The 24,556-nt window shown below is 35.5% G+C and overlaps 1 protein-coding gene across 1 annotated transcript in view; it reads right to left on the bottom strand.

The window, feature by feature from the left end:
* The window catches only part of HMCN1 (hemicentin 1), a 465,916-nt gene that overhangs the window by 189,154 nt on the left and 252,206 nt on the right, over positions 1-24,556 (bottom strand). The window contains exons 25-35 of the mRNA XM_047077306.1: positions 23,694-23,789; positions 21,277-21,471; positions 19,892-20,022; positions 19,579-19,726; positions 17,223-17,349; positions 13,564-13,718; positions 5,970-6,248; positions 5,180-5,461; positions 4,345-4,453; positions 3,188-3,357; positions 1,805-1,959 (exon numbers count right to left, since the gene is read on the bottom strand). Coding sequence (XP_046933262.1) covers positions 1,805-1,959; positions 3,188-3,357; positions 4,345-4,453; positions 5,180-5,461; positions 5,970-6,248; positions 13,564-13,718; positions 17,223-17,349; positions 19,579-19,726; positions 19,892-20,022; positions 21,277-21,471; positions 23,694-23,789 — 1,847 coding nt within the window. The remainder of the gene's footprint in view (positions 1-1,804; positions 1,960-3,187; positions 3,358-4,344; positions 4,454-5,179; positions 5,462-5,969; positions 6,249-13,563; positions 13,719-17,222; positions 17,350-19,578; positions 19,727-19,891; positions 20,023-21,276; positions 21,472-23,693; positions 23,790-24,556) is intronic.

Raw genomic sequence — 24,556 nt, 5'->3', positions numbered from 1 at the left:
GATTATCCTTCACATAGAGTCTAGATACTTTTTAAACTTTTACACTAGGTCCCAGGGCAGGTAAGTGTGCATTTGAGTCATGAGGTATCTCAGATCCCTACAGTCCTTGGGGTCTCTCGGATGTAAGGTCTAATGGTTTTCAAAGCCAGATGTTTTATGGCTCATCTCTCCAGTACAGGTCCTAAGGGCTTAAATGCCTGACATAGGGCAGGAGCCCCATCTCCTCAGGGAGAAGCTCCAGACTTGTGAGATCCCTCCCTGTTGAGGGTCACCATGCCAGGGGTGTGGTTTTTGGCAAGACTGCACTTCTGCCTCTCCTGCCCATCTTGATGTTGCCCTTTTACCCTTTGTCATAGAAGAGCTGTTCAGCTAGTTTTCAGATCTTTTTCAGAGCAAGTGTTCCATACGTAGCAGTAGATTTGGTGTCTGTAGGAAGAGGTGAGTTCAGGATCTTCCTGTACTGCTGTCTTAGACCTCCCTTGCCCACATATCTACTTTTAACTCCTTCAACTCATTATCTTATAGGGGTCTGGTAACTATTTAAAGTGAAGATTTGATTATGTCACTCCTCTCTTAAAACTCTTCAAAGATCTCTCATGTATTTAAGTACAAATAAAACCATTAACATTACTTAAATGCCTTCTACCCACTCTTTGGTCTCCTCTCATACCACCTCATCTTGCTCTCTTCAGTCCCCTGGCTTGCTGTCAGGTCCTCAGGGGGTGTCATGCTCTCCTTTATTTTAAGTTGCTTGCCCATACACATCTTCTCTGAAACACCCTACTCAGTTCTCTTCCATTAAGTCACCCATTCAGTTCCTATGTATTCTTTAGATCTCTGCTCGAAGACTTTCTCTATGAATTACCCTCATGTCTAAAGCCTTTCCACAATATCAGTTCTCATACTTCTCCATATTTTCTCTTAAAATTACTCTTTATAGTTTCTAATTAAAGTTTTATATATGTATGTTATAAACACCTATCTCCCAGAGAAACAGTTGCTTACTAGCAGTATGCTTTAAGGCTTCATAATGAATCTCTCACTAGCACAAATGTATACAATTAATTCCATAGGACTTGGAATAGGAATAATAAGTGAGCAGATACCCATCACTTCTTATTCGGAAGAGAACTCAGCACATCGCTCATTACTGCAAACTCACTACAAGCACAGTTCAAGCCCACCTTAGTCAATTAACTTGGTCCTAGGAGCAAAACCTATTAATTCAGATTTTTAAATTCACTGTTTAGATTATCTAAGTTTGAAATATATTTATTTATTTAAAAATATGTAATGAAGTAAAGTTTTATGCCAGAGATTATACTCAGAGTGAAGGATACAGAAATGAATTTATTCAGACAGCGTCTCTGTCCTCTGGAAGCTTATAAAGTATTTTTTTTTCAAGACTTATTTCACTTAGGTTTATGTAAATATGATTTTACCTCAATCTTAGTATATGATAAACACATTGGGGATACTCTGAGTCAATATGGATGAACACTGTTCATTCATCCATGAAACATCATTTTTCAATACTTAAAAGAGGCATGCATCAAAACAATAAAAATACCAACCAATAAGTTAAAATCAGTATCATTATGATTATTAGTCTTCAATTAATTTCATTCTTCAAATCAAAATATTAAGTTAAATTCTAAAAACTGTAAGGAAAACACATACTGTTTTAGTAAATTTTCTATAGTCTGTCCAACAGGAAAATCTACAATCAGGAAAGAAGAATGTGATAGCTCTGAGAAGATCTAGGTAGGTTTCACATTTTGGGCTAAGCAATATTGATACTTACTTTGAGATTTCCCTGGGCAGTGTTCACAGGTTGGCCATCTTTTAACCACGTAATAGATGGATTTGGAATGCCATTGGCAATGCACTGCAAAGTGATAGGCTTGTATTTCACTATAGCTCTCTCAGAAAGATCTGGGGATTTGATTGTTGGAGGTACTAGATTCAAGGAAGGAAAAGAAAGGAAAGGAAAGGAAAGGAAAGGAAAGGAAAGGAAAGGAAAGGAAAGGAAAGAAAGAACAGGGGAAGGGAGGAAGTGAGGGAGGGAAGGATGGATGGAAGGAAGGACAGCGGGAGGGAGGGAGGGAACAAAAACCATAATCAGTGGAGTCAAATACTTAAAAATCCAGATGTAAGAACCTGAAACTTTAAAATTTAGAAAAGGGGAAATTCCTATTTTAACAAACAATGAAATAATTTTATCTCATGCATTTAATTTAGTCTTCAGCAATTTTAGATGACCTATTTCTTAACTGTGGATTTCTATTCTTCAAAGAACAAGTAAAATATATTTACAGCAACTGTAATCAGCATGTATGTTTGGCTTACACCTTTTGGTGTGTTTTCCCAATCTATTATGATCCTCCCTTTCTCTAGAACTACCTCATTAAATCAGGGTGGGTTTCCTGTACCTGTATTTATTACCGCAAGACTCTGACCCCAGTAAGACTATTGAATACAGAATGGTAACTTGATTTAAGCTGCCAGAATTGGAATTGAGACTGAGAAACAGAGTTAGCTATATTTCATCCCAGGATTGGAAAGGCAGTAAAAAAGTCTGCATGGACAGAGGGAAAAATGTTGATGTTCATAGAAACCTCTACTGAGGGTTCCAAATGGCTCTCCAGTCTCCCATTGCAGTCTCTCCTTTCCCAACATCTGCAGACAAGTGAGACATATAATACCCTGGCAGAGGGTTGCCTCGTCATTACACTAATGGTTCTGATCCTTCTGTGCTAGTTCTGTGAATATTCTTACATACCCTGGATCCTGCAGAACAGGATCCTTACCTTCTATTTTGGAAATGACTTTATTCACCCTCCGGTTTTGACTAAACTCTGGAGAGCGGACACAATCCCTTTACTTAGAACTTGCTGCCTGCCTATTCTATCTTATTTGGCCTCATTCCTCAGACGCTGGCATTCTATGCAGAATCACACTAACATTTGAATTCTGTATATTCATTTACACAGGTCTCTTGGTTAAGTGTCTGTGTTCGTAAAGTGCCTTCCAATCTGCCATACAACTTAACTCAAATTCACATACTTCATATTACTTTCCACAACTCAAGATTTATCCAGATTACTGAGCTACCATCTGAATTAAATAATGACCCAGTGCATAAGCTAATTTTAAATGTAATGCTCTGGTCTCTTCTTCAGCATACCATGAACAGTAACTTCAAATTCCTTCTTGTGGTCGCCAGCAATGTTTGTTGCCACGCAGCGATAAAGGCCCGTATCTGACACCTGGGCCTGGGCAATAACCAATTTGCGTCCATTTAGCAAAATCCTGAATCCATCCCTTTCATCAATTAGCTGGCCATCCTTTAGCCACCTATAGAAACAAGGCAAAAAGAAGTCTGGAGATATATTTTAAAAACTAAGTTCCTAGAGGTGTGTGTGTGTGTGTGTGTGTGTGTGTGTGTGTGTGTGTGTATCTCGGAGGAACTAGAACCATTTATATATTAAAATGTCTCTGTACATACATAGATATATAAATTCTCAACTGTATTTGCCAAATTCTCTATTTGCCCATTCTATAAAGTGAACTATAATGGGGAAAAGAAAAAAGTAAAGCTGGCCTAACACAGAAGTTGGCATATTGTTGGAGCCCCAGTAGCTATGTGTTTTCTTCATTCTTCTATTAATGTTAAGGAACAGAAAGAGGCAAATGCCCCTAAATATTATTCACTTCAGATGTTTAAACAATATTAACCAGCAAAGTGAATACATTCCTAAAGCATCTGTAAAATAAAAGACTGAAACCACATAGCATTATGTATTTTTTCATTTCTTATGAGTTATCACTTTCCATTTTACTTTATAATCATATGTGAACATATATTATTCTCTTAGTTGACTAACTGCTCCTTTGCATATCCTGCACCTTGGAAACGAAAGGTTAGGTATTCACAAATGCTTTGTGAATGAAGAAATAAGAAAAGAAATTGGTAAACACATATGCATGGTAACTTCCTCTATTTCCCTAATATGTCCAGTACATTACTTTTTATTTAATCATTCATTAAACATTTCAGTTCCTCAGGAAGATCTGACAGATACTGTTTACTAGTCTCTCTATAAACTGAAAATGTAATTTCTCAGAGCATAAATGGAATTCGTCTAATTGAGCAGATTTAGGGGCCCTGTTATTATAAAGCAAAAGCTGCCTTTGTATACAGAGTATGTCTTTTAAAAGAGGAGCATAAGGAATATAATTTTATATGGCCGCCTTTTAATGACACAGGACTTCTTTCAAGATAGCTCTAAAACCGCAAATAAAGAAGTGGGAGGTATTTAGAAGACATACCAAAACCCTTACATGATAGTTGGTGTGGGAGAGCCTGTCACTTGACAATCTAGCTCCAGTAAGTTATTAACCATCACAATGAAGTAAGATGTCTCATCTCCTCCGTCTATAGCTGGTGGCACTAGAAAACAACAGAGATGTAGCATACAAAGAAATGTACACAAGAAAAAATATACTATCCTTTTAAGTAAGCAGTACTAAGTTGCAGTTTAGAAGGTTTACAAGTATCATAGGGATTTGATACACCAAGGGGATTTGAAATATAAAATAAACTTTACCATACATACTTGCTAGGATCGGGGAATGTATTTTTGACATACTGTGGATTTTTCTCAATTAATCTACCACGTAGGTGCTGCTGATGCCATCTGAATATAAAGCTAGTTCATGGTTTAGTTTGCTTATTTTCATAATAATAAGAGAAATGAACCTCAAAAATTGGGCCTCTGTTCAAAAGTCTTTAATTTATAAAAAAAAACAGAGACTAAAAAGGTTGCAAGATGACTTCCCAAAGCCCAGAGACAAAGTTTCCTGTTGTCTAGCATAGCGCTCATGACAGGGGACCACGTTATCACTCACTGCAATCAGATATTGTCATAGATGTAAAATGCATCAATGCAGTTACAAATACAAAGTGTGCCTGTCAAAATCAGTGGAAGATTTACGTGGGTTCTTAGATCTTGGGTCTGGTGATAAATCCACCACTCAGTAATGTGCAGGTCCAGAGTTGAACAGACAACTGAACCTTCTGTAACATCATTTTATGATTCAATGACCAAAAAACATTTAATAACATGGTCAGGTTTTGCTATGAATCTGGAATCCAGATTGTGGCATCCTTATTTACCTAAGACATCAACTTCGTATTTGATTTCCTTTTCTCCTGCCACACTGGTAGCCACACATACATACTGTCCCCGGTCGGCTTCTAGGGTACTCAAGATTTCTAGTTTCTTCCCACCAGCTTCTGTACGGATGTTGTCACTGGTTTTCACAGGTACGCCATCTTTTAACCAGGTGAGAACTGGAGGAGGGTTGCCAGTAGCTTTACATTCTAGTGTCAGTGAATGAGCAATAATCACTTGCTTACTCAGAGGCACAGCCAAGTCACCTTCAATCATGGGAGGAACTAGGTAGAAAAAAGTAACATTTCAGGCATCTTCGAAATCCCAGTTGAATACAGGAGATTTTGTTTTCATGTAGTTTGACCACAGAAACGATATACATGTCTGTCTCCTTCTAAGCTGTTAAGGAAAGAATTTCTTGGGTTAGCTGATCTGCAACTACTGTCAATATTGTGGGATACTCTGTGCTACGTCTCGCTTACAAAGGGTAGATAGCAGCAGAGAATGTTCTTAGTCCTGAAAACAACTTTACCTCGTCCATAAAAACCAAATGGTCTAGATGCTCCATATGCCATGGACAAATGGTTGGGCAAATGAATGGACCGCCTCTTGTTAACTGTATCTTTTTAAAATATTTTTTCCAAGTCATGGGACAAATTCTTCCCATTTCTATCCATGCATATTGAAAATGACCAAACCCACCAGGACTTTATTAGTGAATGAATTCGATGTTGGCATATTTGAAAGCATAGACAGAAAGGCATATGATTACAGCACGTATTTTTTCCTTACCATAGACATCCACATGGAATGATTTTTCAGCAGTTCCAGCAACATTGGTGACATGACATGTGTATGTTGCTGAATCAGAAACCTGTGCTCGAGGGATATGAAGAAATCGTCCTTTATCAATATAAAGGGCTTGTGAGCTGGATATGACTGGCTGGCCGTCCTTATACCAAGTAATAGCGGGCATTGGAAGTCCCCGAGTTTCACATTCCAGTTTAATTATGCTGTTGATCAGTGCTGATATTTCTGTGGTGACATTCCCTCCTTTAATACTAGGTGGTACTACAAAGGATTGCAGAAAAGAAACAAGTCTTTTAGCTTTAGCTTTAGCTTTAGCATCTGTACCAGACTCTTAAATGCTGTAGGTGTTTAAAGAATGCATTTAAAGTAGATGTGAATTAAAGACAATTAGGAACTCAATGATTTATCTACTGATAGTCAACTGCCTGTCTTCTCAATCTTTATCACCTTCCTCTTGGGTTTTGATTTCAGTAAGAGCAGAAAGTCACAGGTTCGTTTCAGGGGTTCATTTAAGTCCAATAGATCGTTACATAACTAGTTTGACCATAGAAATGATATACATGTCTGTCTCCTTCGTTACATAACTAAGAAAGTTATGTTGAACAAACAAAGGGAAACAAAATAAAACCCCACTTAAAGTGGATATGATACATTTGAAATGAGGCCAAGGGACCAGTAAATGTCACATCCTGTACAACTGCATGCCTTCTCCCCGCAAAATACTAAAGGCCTAAGTGCCTTCAGAACCAGTTACTGGGAAGAGCTGCGGAATCTTCCAACTTTTGCTTCTTACAGGTTTTTGTTTCATTATTGTTGCCTTTTTTTTTTTTTTTAGCTGCCAAGAGTTCATTCACTCAACTATACTCATCTAACCAGCTACATGTACATCTTCCGTAATTTAGCAACCACATTCCTGGCCTCACACCACATGAGAACTCTGTGTGAGTTGGAAAAACGACTCAAGTGGCTCAATCCTGCTACATCTTTTGACCCATGTCATTCCAGGCTTGTGCTACAAACTGCAACAAGTTAAAAGAAATCAAATGGCATGTGCCTGAACTGGGAGTACCTTAATATTATTTTATGAAACTTTTATTTTAGAATAGGGTATATTCTAGAATGCTTTTCTTACAGTTGGACTAAGGTTATAGGTTTCAGGAGGAAGATCATGGAGGTAAAACACCCTCCTCATCAGATCATATCAAAGGCACAAATCATCAGCATGACTTATCACTGATGATGTTAACCTTAACAATCTGGTTGTGGTAGCTTTTGCTAGGTTTCTCCTTTATAAAGTTACTCTCCTTTCCCCCTTTTTGGGGAAAGGGATCACTCTTTTCAGCCCATACATACGGGGTGGGGAGTTAGGTTCTATTTTCTTGAGAGGAGAACACCTACCTAATTTTTTTGGAGTTATCCTATATAATTTTGTTTCTCGTCCCCAATTTATTCACTTATTCAACAATTTATTTATATCAACATGAATTCATGGAAACTTATTTTATACCTTGGGTTATGATCTAAATACTACATGGTTTAATTTGTTGTTCAGATCAATCCAGTTTTGACCACTGGGAACCATTTCATTTGGCTCCTATGTTCCTTTGGCATATTCACGCCATGCTACTATTTTAGTACTTTTTTACCTTCTGGCTCTACTACATGCTGTAGGCTCATCTTGTATATTCCCTGCCCCAGCCCTAGAATTAACCATTTTTCTGAGAAGCCTTGGTTCCTTTAAATGGAAAAAGATATTAGAAAACAAGAGCTGGATGTGAATAGAGTACCATAATATTTTCTGATAACCGTTCTCAGAACTAGCTCACAGTGACAAATATTCATATACACATTTCTTTTTTGTCACACATAATTTAAGGAAATATCTACTACAGTGTGAAGTAAACCTGGTGGTAGGATAATTTTCCTATAAGGTAGTTTAATATACAGCTCAAGGAAGCCAACTATGGTTCATAGGTGAGGCATGGAGATGCTAAGCTAAGAATACATTTTTACATTTTTAAATGGTTGGGAAAAAAATCAAAATAATACTAATATTACTTTGTGACATGTAAAAATTATATGAAATTCAAACTTCAGTGCCCGTAAATAAAGTTTTATTGGTATATAGTCCCACTGATTTGTTTACATATTGTCTATGGTTACTTTCTCCCTCTAATAACTGAGTCAGGTAGTTGCAAAAAAATAGCAAATATGGTGTTCTCATTGTTTCTCACTCCTGCTGAGCTTACCATCAATTTAAGTGACACAGTTATAACTCAACAGCATTTCAAATTGCCATGCATATCACCATGGCATGATATTTTATTTTATTCTTATTCTCAGTGCATACTTCTCATGTCAAAACAAGAAAGAGAAAAGTAGATTTTAAAACACCTTTTTAAAGCACAACACAGTGAGGATTATTTTGTTATAAATGAATGGCAAAGCATCATTTATTTTGTAATAATACTATTGCTGTTTTGAAAGATTACAATACACACCAACACACTAGACTCATCATGTTATATCCAATTCAAAGGAAAACAACAGTTGGATAAATCATAAAATGTAAAATGGACTGACTCATAATAACAGAATTTCTTCTCAAAAATAAAAAGTCAAAATGAGGCTACAACCAAAAAAAAAAAGTTTCTGAGTGGTTCATATGTTAGCCAAGCAAGAAAAGCCATGTACCAACAGTGATTTAATTAAAATCAGGGATGATCACAGTCAGTAGTCACAGAAATGTGTCCACAGAAATCTTAAATCTTTGTTTGAGATTATTAGCCTTTGCATGACAATAATTGCTGGAAGACATGAGACCACTGGGAGCAATGTTGATAGTTAATTCTTTTTTAAAGGCAACTTTTCTGAATAGTATTCTTGGCTCTTGGCAAACTAACAGATGTTACTGATACTGCTTTTGGTTTGAGGAGTCAATGCCAAGTCTGAAGAAACTAAAGAATTAGTCTCTAAGAATAGTCTGCATGGAACAACTACAGACAAAAAATATTTTCAAAGAAATCTTAAAAAAAAAACAAAAAAACCCAACACTAACTCGTTACAACCTGAAGTGGAATCTGCTAAGATATGGTACAACTGATGGTAGCAGGAAAAGGCTTAGACAAATTTATAAAGCTTATTAAAATATAAGGTTTTAAAAGTCTATATTCCTTCTGTTACTTACCAGCAAGCACTCTGTGTAAAATACTCATATGTTCTGGAACCAGAAGTGTCAATGGTATTTTTTATTTGCTCTTATGGACTTAAACATCATCAGTTCCATGAATTTTTTGTTATAAGTAGAAGCTGAATATAAAGACTTGTCTACCATTGAGCAGTTCAGCGCCTTAATGGTGCTAAACTTATATTTTAATTTTTTGAGCTCAGTGCTGAGACTACTTTTTCTGAATGAAAAGAACTGTCCTCGAACACTATTACTGAATACTGTTGAATGATTTTGGAAATTGGTTTTTGCTACAAATTTGCTAATGTTTCTTAATGAATTCAACCTAAAATTACCAGATCAAAACAGCACTTAAGTGCAAAACTTATACTATGGTAGTCATTCTGTCTGAATCACAATTATGTCAAGCGACATTTATACATTTCCCATGCTGTCAAACAAAACTGAGATCTCCATTGCCCTACAGATTTGCCCTGGATATATTTTCTGAGCTCAAATTTCAGTTTCAGCAATGTCTCTTAGACATTGATAAAAATACAAAGGAAATTTCCATGTTCAAAGTTCATTTATCTCTGAGAATGAACCTTTAATTATTCAGTCTGCGATACGGCATGCTAGAAGTCAATTATCAAAAGAATATAAGAGAATTCTATAAATGCTTTCCAAACAATGAGTATGGTCATTTAAAATAATATGTTTGTGAACTGATGTCACTATTTGACAGTATCTGTCTACATGAAAAAACATTTTCCAAGAGGAAATACATAAAATCTCATTATAGAACAACATCGACATTAACATGAACATTTGCAATCAATTTTAGTGAGAGGGATCACTAATTTTGACCTCCACTTAAAATATTACCCCTTCCCTCCAAAGAATTCCATTAATCCAATCTGTAGACTTGTATGACAAAAAATTTTATAAATTTAAAAATTATTCAAAAAAAGAATTTTATCAATAGATAATTAGTAGAAATTTATTTCTATCTTGATATATAAATACCTACATAGTATCTTTGACTTTGTCTCATGGTCTGCAAAACCTAAAATATTTACTATCTTGCCCTTTATAAAAAAGGTTTGCCAAGTCTTGCTATAGATAATTAATGAATACAAATTCAAGCCACCATTTTGAAACCTTAAGGAAGAGCATTTTATTCAGATTTAAAATTTTAATTTTGCTTTGAGACTACTTATGTCATATGTTAATCTGTAAACATATATCAAACTTTTGGTTCAAAGTGCCTAAATCAGCTGGCTAGCCTAATTAGTTGGATGACACATTGATGAAAGGAAGAACATATGCTCAAATAAGTCCCTACCCACCATGAATGTTTTACAAAGGAATATCATTTGTACTGGAAAATATCTGCATTTTTGAAGTTGAGAAAAATTACTCAAAGAACATTTCTAATTGACGTCAGAACAACACACCATCTACTGCTTAAATTTGCCAAATAAACGTCACTTCCTATTTCAATTTAATTCATATATACTTTTCTGGGACCTTATTTCTGTTTGACGAAGGTTGTTACAGATAAAGGTAATAAACACACTGCACATTAAAATGCACTGCACATACACATTCAAAGACTTACACACACTTTGTGGAAGCACTTAGACTTCTTAAACTCAAACACGGACCTCAAGTTAAAAATCTTTGCCTCAGAATTAATAGCTATGAATTTACACAATCTCCCCCTGGGACATTAAAAGCTCTTTTATTTCCTTCCTTTTTTCACATCTTTCCCTTCCCTCTCCTCTCCACCCCCCCCCCCGCTCCATCTTTTATTTTTCACTCTTATTCTGCCTCTATTTCTTTCCTTGTGCATTTCTGCCTTTCAAGTGCATCAGCTGTTTTGTCCTCATGTTGGTATGTAAATAAGGAAAACAAATGAATCAAATGTCATACAAAACACATTCTCAATCTGAAATCTACATAAATTTTCCTGACAGCCCAACTATGGCATCTGTTTCACTCATTCTTAGGAATAAAAAGCATTTTCATAAGTGAAATAAAATAAGCTTAAGGTTACCCACTTGGAGGTGCAGCCAAGCATACTAGAAAGGAGATGCATTATTTCCTGAGTTATAATAATCAAAACTTCACAATGTCATAATACCTTTCATCTCAGACAATCCTAGAAATTTTAATCATTATAGATCCCTCTCTTCTGGGTGCCTGAAGGCATTATATAGGCTGCACAAGACGATCTGAAATAAAAGAACCCAAGTCCTTGGGAAATAGGTGTCTTACAGAATCACCAAAATGTATGCATCATAGACACTGGCAATGATACAACAATGTAGAGAAGACCACTCACAAGCTTAGGGGAAATTATGCACCTATTATTTGAATGTCTGGTTCTGGTAAGAGGCCAATGGTGGCAATAATACTTATGTTTAACTTGGATTCATGACCGCCAATCTTTCAGTAATGTTACTCTTTTTTTTTTTGGAGGACATGTCTTTTCATGATTAGATTCTTCCAAGGCTTCTATTTATAGGTAGAAATGATTTAAAAGCATGCATTAAATAAAATCTCTTTGATTCAAGAGAGCTACTCAAACTTTATATAAAGACACTAACATTGAAAAAGGGAAATTTGCAATCCAGTGAAGTTATATAGAAGTCAAGCTAGTAAGCCAATACAATCACTAAGTAAATAATGAAAAATGAGTAACATTATTAAACTCTCAGTATAAGCCAGGTGACCCAGTAAGGTATCTAGCTTTTGATCCTCACAATAACACTATTAAATAGGTGCTATTATTATCCCCATTTTACAGATGAGGAAACTGAAGATCAGAGGTTAGGCAATTTGTCCAAAGTCATAAAGCTAGTGAGTGATGGAAATTGGATCTCAACCCAAGTCCACCTGTCCCAGAAGCCCAAGTTCTTAGCAATGATTAGATCTGTGCTGTCCAATAGAAATATAATGCTAACCATCAACATAATAAAAATTTTTCTAGTAGCCACACCAAAAGAATTAAAAACAGAGGAAATTAGTTTTAATAATATATTAAACTATTATATATATAATATATTAATATTTATATTATTTATATATATTAAATAATATAAATATTTATAATATTAAAATATATACAAATAATATATTAAAATATATATAAATATTTATATATCATTTATATATATTAAATATATTATATATAATATATAATTTAGCTATTTATATATAAATATATATTATACTTAATATTACATATAATATATTATATATAATCATTTTAGATATAATCAATGTAAAATTATCAATTAGATATCTTACATTATATTTTCAAATTAAGTCTTTGCTATCTGACCTATATTTTATACTTAACAGCTTGTCTCATTTTGAACTAGCCACATTTCCAGTGCTCAACAGCTTCATGTGGCTAATGGTTACCATATTGGACAGTATATCACTAGACCATTCATTCATTTATTAGCAAACATTTCTTGAGAGCTACCACGTATCAGACATTAAAATAGGGAACATGCAAAACTAGGCCCTGCTCTTACCAAGTGTAGCTTTCCTCTTACGAAGTGTAGCAGATAGGTAAATAAATCCATAATTAAGCAATAACCTATCAGACAGTGGTATGTATTATGAAGAAAATAAACTTGGACAATATAATAGTGACTGCATGACTGACTGGCTTGGGAAGATCCTGCAAAGAGGTGATATTCCTGAAGTATCTACACTTTTGAGTGTCATACACTGTGGAGAGACAGAAATCAGTACAGTAATAAGCATGACTGGCCTATTGAATTACTGGGTAATTTGCTGTGCCTGCAAACCTAATGTTTATGTGTGTAAAAAACATTAAATGACCTTGGAATTCACTTGCCTCAGGGAATATTGAGATTTTTAGTGAAATGAGGGCTGAATCCTCTGGTAGGGACTTAGCTGGAAGAAAATGGTGGCACAAACATAAGGCATTTAAAATATCACCCTGTGGTCAGAATAAAGACCAAGATGGTTTGAAAACAGAACAACTGAATGGTTTGCATACCATTGGCTTCATTCAATTCATGTATCTCAGTTCTTTTTAGAGGTTTCTGGGTTTTCTTTTTAAAGTCTTTTAAGGATTTAGACATTTGACTTATTATGTATTAATCAATCAGGAAACGCCAGACGTCTTGAGTGACATCATTGGAAAATCACTAGACCTCTCAAAGAAATCCAGATGTAACGACAAAATACATTAAAATTAGATGCAATGTTCTAGTCTAGAACACAGAAACTAGGATCTTTCCTCTAATGTAAATTGCAGTCCAAATTATTCAGCATTGAATAAAAGAACAGTTAACATTAAACCCTGATTTTCAATAATAGTGGGAATTGATAATAACAAAACAAGCATACGAAAATCACACTTACTATAGACCGTGAGTTTTATGTCCTTGGCTTGTTTGCCAGCTGCATTAGATACAGCACACTGGTAGCGACCCTTGTCACTTCTTCGTGCATTCTTTAAATGTAAAACTTGTCCTCTGTCTAGAAGTTCAATATTAGGATCTCCCAAAAATAAAGGCCTAGAAAAAATAAATTTCATTCCATGGGTCCATTTTTATTTTCCTATGTTTCCTCTCTTATTAATAACAACAAAAATCATTAAGTCCTAGGAAATTAAAAATATGAAACAAAGTTTTTTTCTCTATGAATCTAAAAAAAATAAACAATATTAGTACTCTTATTCAGAAAAATGGAATTATTAAAGCATTATTATTCATTATTTTCATTAATGAAAGTTAGATAATGATTACTTTGAGATGAAAAGTTCCCTCATTTCAAACTTATTTGTTAAGTATTAATAGAAACCTGGTAGTGTTTCATTGTTTCTTCCATTCCTCCCCCTCCTTCTCCTCCTCTTTTTTCTTCTTCATCTTTTTTATTTGTTTTCATAGCCAAAATTTCTATCATCATTTAGTAAAGTAAACTAAGAGTATAGGAGCTTGAGGCCAAGGAATATTAGTTTTAAACCAATATCATTATAATACCTGGAAAAGTATTCACAATAGAATGGTTATTACTTATTAAAGACAGTGATCCTGCCAGCTTTTCTAAAAAGTAGATACTGTAGTAAATATGAATGTTTTTATAATCACAAGTACTTAAATATACTTATGTCAAAAGCAACTCATATATGGTTGTTAAGGAAGTCTTTTCCTACTATACAGTCATTTATTGAATACTATACAATGCTCACTTTACATAACTGGCAGCAGCTTTATGTAATAATTGAAACACATCGTGAAGTCTATAATATCCTAAGATTCATACCTTTTTTTAATGTATATTTATTTTTGAGAGAGACAGAGAGAGAGAGAGAGAGAGAGAGTGGGGGAGGGGCAGAGAGACAGGTAGAGACAGAATCTGAAGCAGGCTCCAGGCTCTGAGCTGTCAGAACAGAGCCCAATGCGGGGTTTGAACCCACAAACCAGGAGATCATGACCTGAGTCAAAGTCGGATGCTTAAACAACTGAGCCACCCAGGCACCCCCTAAAATTCATACCTTTAAAATCCACTGATCTTCTTTCAGGAAGACCCATAGCTAGTTTTTTAAAAATCTGCAGTGACTTAGCCCATGATAAATAACTAGATGCACTGCTGGATTAGAAGCCTCATCAGACTACAGAATTCAATGGAAACACATTTAATGTTCTGTGGTAGCATCCTTTACGATTTCTTGGCATGTCACTTTGTAGGAAGCTCTCAAAAGCTGAGAGAATAAAGTACCTTAGTTTAATGCATTTTAACTGTTTTTAAAAAGTGAATACTTGATAATGTTACTCAAATTTAAGTAACTTTAAAACTTTTATTGATCATTAATTATGCAAGGAATATGAAAATTTAAATAAACAAAAAAGGAAGTATTATAATAAGAAAAGGTCTGCTTGATTTATTACCCCTAATGTGAGTCTTCTCTCTAGATATCTCACCTTTGTAAGTTTGGTTTGCATTTTTTCACAAGTTTTTTTTTTTTCTAAACATTTTCACGCTTAAATGTCTTCCCAAAAGAATCTAGTTCTTACATGTAAATGGTATTGCTTTGTTCTTTCTACTTTCTCTTTTTACCTGACAATAGCTGTAGAGATATTTTTGATATCTATAGCTTGATCTTACTCTTTTTAATTGCTGCACGTTTCAAAATATGACTATGCCGTAAGTTATCTACTCATCTCCTAATATTAAATATTAAGCAGTTTCCACTTTTCTGCCACCACAGTGTTGCAGGGAATATTACCTATTGTCGTACCTGCTCTCATGTGGATGTGCATGAACGTTTCCCTCTCCTAGAACCTGAAAGTGTATTTGCTACATTACAGCATATGGGCCTTCAAATTTGAATAGATATCAACAAATTGCCTTTCAGAGTACTAATCTATTTACCACACTCTCGCCAACATTTGGCATTGTTTGAACCTTTATTTATTTGTTTTGCCAATCTGACTTGTGAAAAGCAAAATTCATGTTTTCTTGTTTACATTCTCCAAATTATTGACAGTGAGCATCTTTTTTTCTTCCAAGTTTTAATTTCAACTCCAGTTAGTTAATATACAGTGTAATATTTGTTTCATGTGTAGGATTTATGGATTCAGCACTTACATACAACACCCAGTGCTCGTCAAAAGTGCCCTCCTCCATACCCATCACCATTTAACCCATCCTCCTGCCCATCTCCCCTCCAGCAACCTTCAGTTTGTTCTCTATTGTTTTTTTTTTTAATTTTTTTTTTCCAACGTTTATTTATTTTTGGGACAGAGAGAGACAGAGCATGAACGGAGGAGGGGCAGAGAGAGAGGGAGACACAGAATCGGAAACAGGCTCCAGGCTCTGAGCCATCAGCCCAGAGCCCGACGCGGGGCTCGAACTCACGGACCGCGAGATCGTGACCTGGCTGAAGTCGGACGCTTAACCGACTGCGCCACCCAGGCGCCCCATGTTCTCTATTGTTAAAGAGTCTGCCTTATGGTTTGCCTCTCTTTTTCTTCCCTATGCTCACCTGTTTTCTTTTTTTATATGTTTATTAATTTTTGAGAGAGAGACAGACTGTGAGTGCGGGAGGGGCAAAGAGAGAGGAAGACACAAAATCCAAAGCAGGCTCCTGACTCTGAGCTGTCAGCATAGAGCCCAACGCAGGGCTCAAACTCACGAGCTATGAGATCATGACCTGAGCTGAAGTCGGACATTTAATGGCCTGAGCCACCCAAGCGCCCCTCATTTGTTTTAAGTTCCACATATGCATGAAATCATAGGTATAGTCTTTCCGTGACTTATTTCATTCAGCATACTCTCTAGAGTATCGTTTAATACAGCTATTGCTTAACTGAATATTTTTAAATTGCCTGGTTATATCCTCCATACATTTTTCTATGTTGTCAACTTTACTGATTTATTAAAAGTTTGCATACAACCTTTTATTTTATTCAATGCAAATCTTTACTCTTTGCTACTTAAGCCTTAGACACCTGCTCTCAGAAACTATAATGATACTCAAATTGAGACTAGGCTGTGAGAAATAAGCTCTCACGAACAATATGAATCAATACAGCCATATCAGTGTAAGCAAACCTCAGTAGCCCTTGAACTTGAAGTCTGGGAAATATCTAATTGCTCTTTTGTGATTGTTTCCTTTTGTCCATTTATAGAGCTAGCTTGAGTATTCATCTTATTGTCATAAATTTTCTTTTCTCATAATTCAAACAATCCCATGTAAAAGCAAACTTTTCTCTGCATTTGGATCTTGCATTTTTCATTTTTTATTCTGAGCCTATGGGCAGAATATTTAGTGTCCAATAAACTTGAGTTCCTCTATGTTTCTAAAATAAATTCCCAGCATTTATAGTCTTATAAATCACAAGAATGAAAGGTATTACAAGACTCTGAGAACATCGTTCAACAATATTGTTTTCCTTCATGTTCATTTAGTAATATTTATGTGGTTAAAATAATTAAAAGGGAGAAAATCCACATGGATTTCCACATCTATTTTCTATCAACTGGACCCTTGCAACAAATAGAGACATGGTACTCACTTGCCATCTTTGAACCAGTGAATAACGGGGAAGGGAGTGCCTTTGACTTGGCATTCGAGAGTGGTGTCATGGTTGAGGACAACAGAGACTTCATTTGGGGAGCTGGCACCTATTATGGTGGGAGGAACTTGAACAAAGACATTTTATCATGAAAATCTATGATTTAGCAAAAACGAATGGGGGGAGGGAGAGCAGATTATTAATGATTTCTATAGTATTTCAGTAAGATTTTAATATTACAAATAAAATATCACATAAAATACCTTCATATTGCATCTGCAGACCCACCCAAATGTTAAATTTAAATATTGGAACACATTCATAAAAAATTTGCTAGCAGGACAATTACCTGCAAGAATTATGGTTGATCAGAACTAATTCATTTTGAGGAGAAGTAAACCCATATGCAAAAAGAGTTTGGAATATGAGTGAGCCGTGAAGCTCATAAAATGCAATTTACTACTGCTGTACATTTTAGAAAATGAATGACATAATGAATATTAATCTTATAAGGTTCAAAACTGACATATTACAACATAGTGCTATTTAATGTATATTACCCTTGTTTCTTTTAAAGGGCCCCTAGGCTACGCCTGGATAGGGGACATACTATGAAAAAGACTATGCTAGTTTTTATTCTCAGAATTATCAAAATATTGAAGAATTGCTGTACACTTCCTGGACTTTGAAATCCTCTCCCTTCATATCATGTTAAGATGTTTGGTCTTCATCTTCAGAGCAATGACTAGCCACCAAAGTAGCTCTGTTGATAGAGAAGGGGTGTGATCAGATTTGTGTTCGGAGATCACATTGGCTAGGGAATGAAGACTGGATTTCAGTGGCAAAGAGTGGAGGAAGGGGAGCAGTTCAGAGGCTACTTTAATTCGGCTTATAAATGATGATACTTTCACAGTTAAAAATGAAAGGAAGTAGATAGTTTAACATTGGATTAGGAAGTAGATTTAACAGGATGTAGGTAGATTTATTAAGTTGGGGAGGAGGAGGTAGAAAGGATGAGTGCCAGGTTCTAGCAGAGGCAAACTGGTGGATGGGGGTGCTGTGATGGGCATCGCTGAAGATGAGCAGAACAGATACTCATTGACCTTTCTGTTTGATATGCCACTGAGACATTCAAGTCAAGACACTGTGGAGAAGACAAGATATATATTCTAAGATCCAGAGAGTCTGAGTTGGAAATAAAAATTTGGGGAGTCATCAGCACATAGAATTTAAAGTAAATGAGTGCTAAGAGAAATAATAGCAATGAGACTAATGATAGGAAAGATTACTTAGTATGTTTGTTATAGTCTGTGCTTACATATAAGGATAAATTTGGTAGAGGAAATGCAAAGTACTTCAGGCTCTGAGAAGACTAATGAGAGGGATTATTTTCATGTTAAAGAGGTTTAAAAATGGCAATTTGAATGCAGCATCATTCCCAGACTTCATTTCCACCCCAGACTGACAAACATATGCCCATTTTGGTGAACAAAACACTGAAAAGGGAGGAATTCATTTTATCACAAAGTAAACTTTAATTGGAAAATACAATTTCACAAGCTAAAATGACAAAACTTTAAATTTATGATTACCATTAAAATTTTATAAATGCCTCATAACCCAATTTATATCCCAATTCTTCTACCCGCACTCAGAATTTTCCCCTCTCAATTAGAATCAGGGCAGAGGTGATTTAGTTATGAGTTAATTAGAATGCAGGGAAAGGAGCATTTGCTATCTCCTCCAGTTCCAGTTACAACCTAGCAGCTTCGGATGTCGACAACATTAATGAGTTTTACTCTGCATCGTCATGTATAGTTATTTCCCAGAGAATTTCCTGCCTGCCTAGCAGGAGAAATTGACAAGAGCGGTAATTTACTATTTTATGTGTAATACAGTACCAAACATCCACAGACATCTCAGTATGATAAATAATCAATAGCTTAAAACATTCTATAGCATATGACTCTGGTTAACCAAATCAAAGACAAAATAATGGCAGACCAAAACAAATTACATTTCTCTTATCAATTTCTTTCTAATCTCTTTGCTCTTTCACACTGTCAGCTCCATCCAATTATAAGAAATGCATCTGAAAACTGTAGTATTTTTTTTAAGTTTATTTATTTATTTTGAGCGAGAGACAGCGAGCACAAGCGGGGGAGGGGCAGAGAGAGAAGGAAAGAGAGAATCTTAAGCTGGCTTGGCACTATCAGCGCAGAGCCCAGTGTGCAACTTGAACTCATGAACCGTGAGATCATGACCTGAGCCAAAAGCAAGAGTCAGACTCTTAACCCACTGAGCCACCCAGGTGTCCCTGAAAACTGTAGTTTTTTTAAAAGACCATTTCCCTTACCTAGCACATCGATGTTAAAATACTTCTGAGAAGTGCCTGCAATATTAACTGCTTTGCAGGAATATCTTCCTGCATCCTCTGGAGTGGCTCTAAAGAGCTTTAATATCTTTCCATTGTTCGTGATCTGAATACTGCTGCTTTCAGTCACCTTCAAAGGCCAAAATGGTCAGTGTTATTTCCAATCCTAATACAAATGCATAATTAAGAATTGATGTAAAAGTTTTATATCACTATTAATGAGAAAGTCACATCTGAATGGTTTATTTCAGAGACGGATGCAATGAGTTATGCATATTTTGATGTCTTCATTTACCTGGACGTCATCTTTGTACCACATAATGACAGGAGAAGGAGTACCTTCAACTTCACAAAAGAGATTGGCCAGGTGATTGACCAACACAGATACATTTGTTACTTGTTCTTTATCTTTAATTACTGGAGGAACTGCAAAAAGAGAGAAGTCATGGCTAGACAATTTTATAACAAATATTATTTATGAAGTCTCTTTACACAGGCCTTTAGAAAGCAAATTCTGAGATACGTGATAGCTAAGAAAGGCTGGTCATAATTTAAGCACATGCCTTAACATAAAGTGAAATATCTCAACCAATATATAGTAACCCTTATTAAATTTTTACTCTGTCAGTTCAGAGTTTTATAGTGAAGATAAAACTTAGGATACATTTAAGGAAAACCTAGTTAGTCCACATACCACTGAAAATGCAAACTGCTAGGGTCTTAATGAAGTCATGTGGGACTCACTACTTCGCTGATGGAAGTGTATACTGCCCCGTGTCTATGAAAGCCAATATCCATGAAATTGCTACGTATGTATGTATTCTAGAGACAGTGTGTGAGCAGGGGAGAGAGGCCAAGGGGGAAAGAGAGAGAGAGAGAGAGAGAGAATGAATCTCAAGCAGTTTCCATGTGGAGCCTAATGCAAGGCTTGATCCCATGACCCTGGTATCATGATCAGAGTTGAAATCAAGAGTTAGACACTCAACTGACTGAGCCACTCAGATGCGTCAATGAAATTTTAAAATGAACATAACTTGTGACTGCTGCAAAATGACAAATGTACAAGTATTTCAGTGAAGTGCTACTTATACTAACAAACAATTGGTTGCACCTATATGTTCATCATTAATAGATGAAGGTTAAGGAAATCATGGCACAGTCATACGGTGGGATGCTATGTAGATATAAATAAGGGTTCGGAATATTGAATAATCCCCAAGATAGATATGTTAGTAAAATAGACAAGTGTAGAGCCATGTATACAGTATTCTCCTATATGTTTACCTTTTTATACAAAAAAAACAGAGAATAAAATATATATTCATATTTTCTTGTTATGCATAAAATATCTCTGGGAAAATACACACACACACACAAACACACATACATGCATACAAAGCTAATAAATTTCTTTGCCCCTAGGGAGGATAAGTAGATAGCTTAGCTTAGGCCATGAGGCTTCTGACTATTCTACCATTTGAATTTTGAATAAAGTCACGATAAAAAAATTTCACGAAATTTTAAATCAATCCATCAATCAATCAGTGCAATCAGATTTTCAGTTTTCTGTTTGATAACATTCTATTCACATTAATATTAAATAATAATACATTAAGAGGATAACATATATAAGAATTTGAAAATGTCACATATTCAATTGTATGATTTTTCTATGTTTACCATGGACTTTGAGGTTATATTTTTTTTCTGTGGTTCCAGCTTCATTGACTGCCACACAGATGTACTCCCCACTGTCAAAGGGTGTAACAGAAGCAATGACCAACAATGCACCATCTTCCAAGATAGAAATCCCAGGCTCTCTGCCTGTCAGCTCTCTACCATTCCATATCCATTTGATGGTTGGTTTGGGGGTACCTAAATAAGAAAGCAAAGCTTTGTGACATTTTAAATAAAATTAGGAATCATTACAACATATCAAATATATTTAGGAGAAATAAAAATTTTGTTATGACTATAATTTGTACACTAAGGCACTATGCTACTTTCAAGATATTTCTCCTGGCATGAAATAGCAAAGAGATTGGTATTTAAGGCCTCTAATTCCTGATCAGTCTTAAGAGACCTATGGTCTCTAGTGTAGAGTTTGAGCAAGTTGTTTATATCAAGATATTCAGAAGACAGTAAGCAAACCAAAACACATTCTTGAGTAAGTTCATGATCATTAGTGGGGAAAAAAACTATATTAATCAAATGGGAGAGTTCAGGGATGAAAACAAATGAAGGACAGAAAGCAAGAGACTATCACAGGAATACAACATAAAAATTGCCCAACCAAATAGAATGCATACATGATATGCAGAAGCGATACTTTATAATTTCACATTTAAAAAAATTTAACCCACGAACCATGAGATCATGACCTGAGCTGAAGTCGGACGCTTAACCAACTGAGCCACCCAGGCACCCCTAAAATTTTTTTTTGATCTTTATTTTTTAGAAAGAGAGAGAGAAAGAGAGAGAGAGAGAGTGCGAGCGAGCTCAAGTGGAGGGGGAACAGAGAAAGAGGGAGGCACAGAATCCAAAACAGGCTCCAGGCTCCAAGCTGTCAGCACAGAGCCCAACACGGGGCTCAAACTCATGAAACATGAGTTCATGACCTGAACTGAAGTCGCATGCTTAACCAACTGAGCCACCCAGGCGCCCCTATAATTCACATTTTAAATAGGCCTGACATAGTAGAGATGAGCAATCTACTATCTACACATATCTGATGATCTCATGCTGCTAAACATAGGACAGTAGAACAATTCTTGACTTCTTATATTGAAAAGGAAGTTGGGAAAGCAGAGAGGACTGATTTCCTAGATTTATTTATGACAAAAGGGTAAATGGAAGTGATGTGCTCATGAGTAAAACTGACAAAACCATTCTGAAGTACATAATTGAGCCCAAAGCACATACTGGTAATAGACAAACATTAATTCTGTATTAAGAATATATTTATTTAACAAACAAGGTATCAGGTACTATTCTAAGTACTTTTAAAATTTACTTAATATCTATAAAAATATAAAAAAGAACATTAAATTAATATGATTACACATTATTAATAATCTTACATTAATGGGTAATAAAAATATTAAAATAATGGCATATAATCCAAGACAAGAACAAAAGAATGGCAGAATCTATAAAATGTGCCATTAATGCTAAAGGACTTATAAAAGTAACTGTGAAAGTTATATTTATGAGAAAAAATAAAACAAAAAGATTGGCCTATTTTGTTGTGCTGATAGTAAAAGGCTGACTGATGAGAAAGAGAAGGTGAACTGATGGTCTGCAGTTGTCTATGTTGCCAAAGAAAAAAGGCATATAATCATTTCCTCATTTCTTTACATCCCGCTCATTCCTTTATGGGTTTCAGACTTAGTGGATATTTGTGAAGCTAATAAATGAAAAACTAAATGAACAAGCAAAAGAAGTATTATCTTTAACTTCTAAATGGTAAGTGGTAGAACAATCATGGTCAAGATGAAATTTGTTGTAAAAGATAATGATACGGTATCTAGCTAGTTTATTATTTTTAAAAATTTTTAATGTTTATTTTTATTTTTGAAAGAGAGAGAGACAGAGTGCAAGCAAGGGAGGGGCAGAGAGAGAGTGAGACACAGAATCCAAAACAGGCTTCAGGCTCTGAGCTGTCAGCACAGAGTCCAATGTGGGGCTTGAACCCATGAACCATGAGATCATGACCTGAGCCAAAGTTGGACACTTAACCAACTGAGCCACCAAGACACTCCTCTGGCTCCCACATTTTAAAGACAAATCCTGTCAGAAGTAACAGGAAGTAGCATGAACTAAATGGGAAAGATACTAGATAAGACAAGTTTGGAATAACAGGTCTTTCCACTGAAGCAAATAAAGTATGTGTTGGGGGAAAAATACCTACTCAATGAGCTGTTATTTAAAAGAGATATTAAAAAAATAAAACAAAAGAGGGATTAATTGTCATTATGCCCAAATGTTATAGCAAGGGCCAACAAATGGATCTTTTTATAATGATGTTTTGGGTTCAATAGAGAAATGTGATATAATATAACTTTATGCCAGTGCCCATATGTCCAAGTACTACATACCTTTTGCAGGACATGGAAATGCAATGCGTTGGTTGGCCACTCTTTCTTGGAATGGAGTGTTATATGGAGGTTCTAGATCTTCCAGTGTAGGTGGTTCTATTACAAACATAAATGCATTATCACATGCTTTCCTTAAGCAATATCAAACTCTCCTGAGGCATCATCAACCAACTACATTGGTGAACTGCTATCTTTCTGGATTCCTCTTTTAAATAGGACACAAATTTCTAGCTGCCAGACATTTCTACCTCGATGTGACCTAGGGATCTAAAACTCAAAATGTCCCCACTGTCCAAATTTATAATTTTGTGCTTCCCACAATTCTCTTGTGTTTCCTTTATTTCCTCAGTTAAGGTGTCATGCTTCATCCATTTTTCTTATGTTTCCCTCCCTTACTCCTGACCTCCACATCCAATCATATAGTGCCATATGTTCATCACATATCTGTATCTTCCTCTATCCTTAAGGTCACTGCTGACTTCAAACCCTCACTCCTCTTGCCAAAATTACTTCAATAGACTTCTTACAGGAATCCTTTTTTTTCAAATGTGTTCCCCTTTGGATTCATAATCTACAGAGTCCTCAGAATACTCTCTCTGAACCGCAAATCTCATTTGGGGCTTCCCTGATGAAAATCATTACTTGTATTCATTTTACCTGCAGGATAAAGTTTCACACCTGTTCTTCCTTCAGTACACCCTATCAGTGAATCCAATCTCCCTGAACACCCTCACTATCCATGAAGAAATCATGAAGAAATTTGGGAGTCTTTCTTGAGTCCTCTATCTCCTTCACTCCCTATATCCAATTGGTCACCATCCCTGATGATTTCCTCTTCTAATTATTTTTTGAGTCCACTGGCT

Source organism: Lynx rufus, unplaced genomic scaffold (assembly GCF_022079265.1).
Source record: "Lynx rufus isolate CCGP_SWC_20201006 ecotype Redwood Valley unplaced genomic scaffold, mLynRuf1.p SCAF_15, whole genome shotgun sequence".
Lineage (NCBI taxonomy): Eukaryota > Metazoa > Chordata > Mammalia > Carnivora > Felidae > Lynx > Lynx rufus.
The sequence above is the reverse complement of the archived record's forward strand: the minus strand, read 5'-3'. Positions and strand labels throughout refer to the sequence as shown.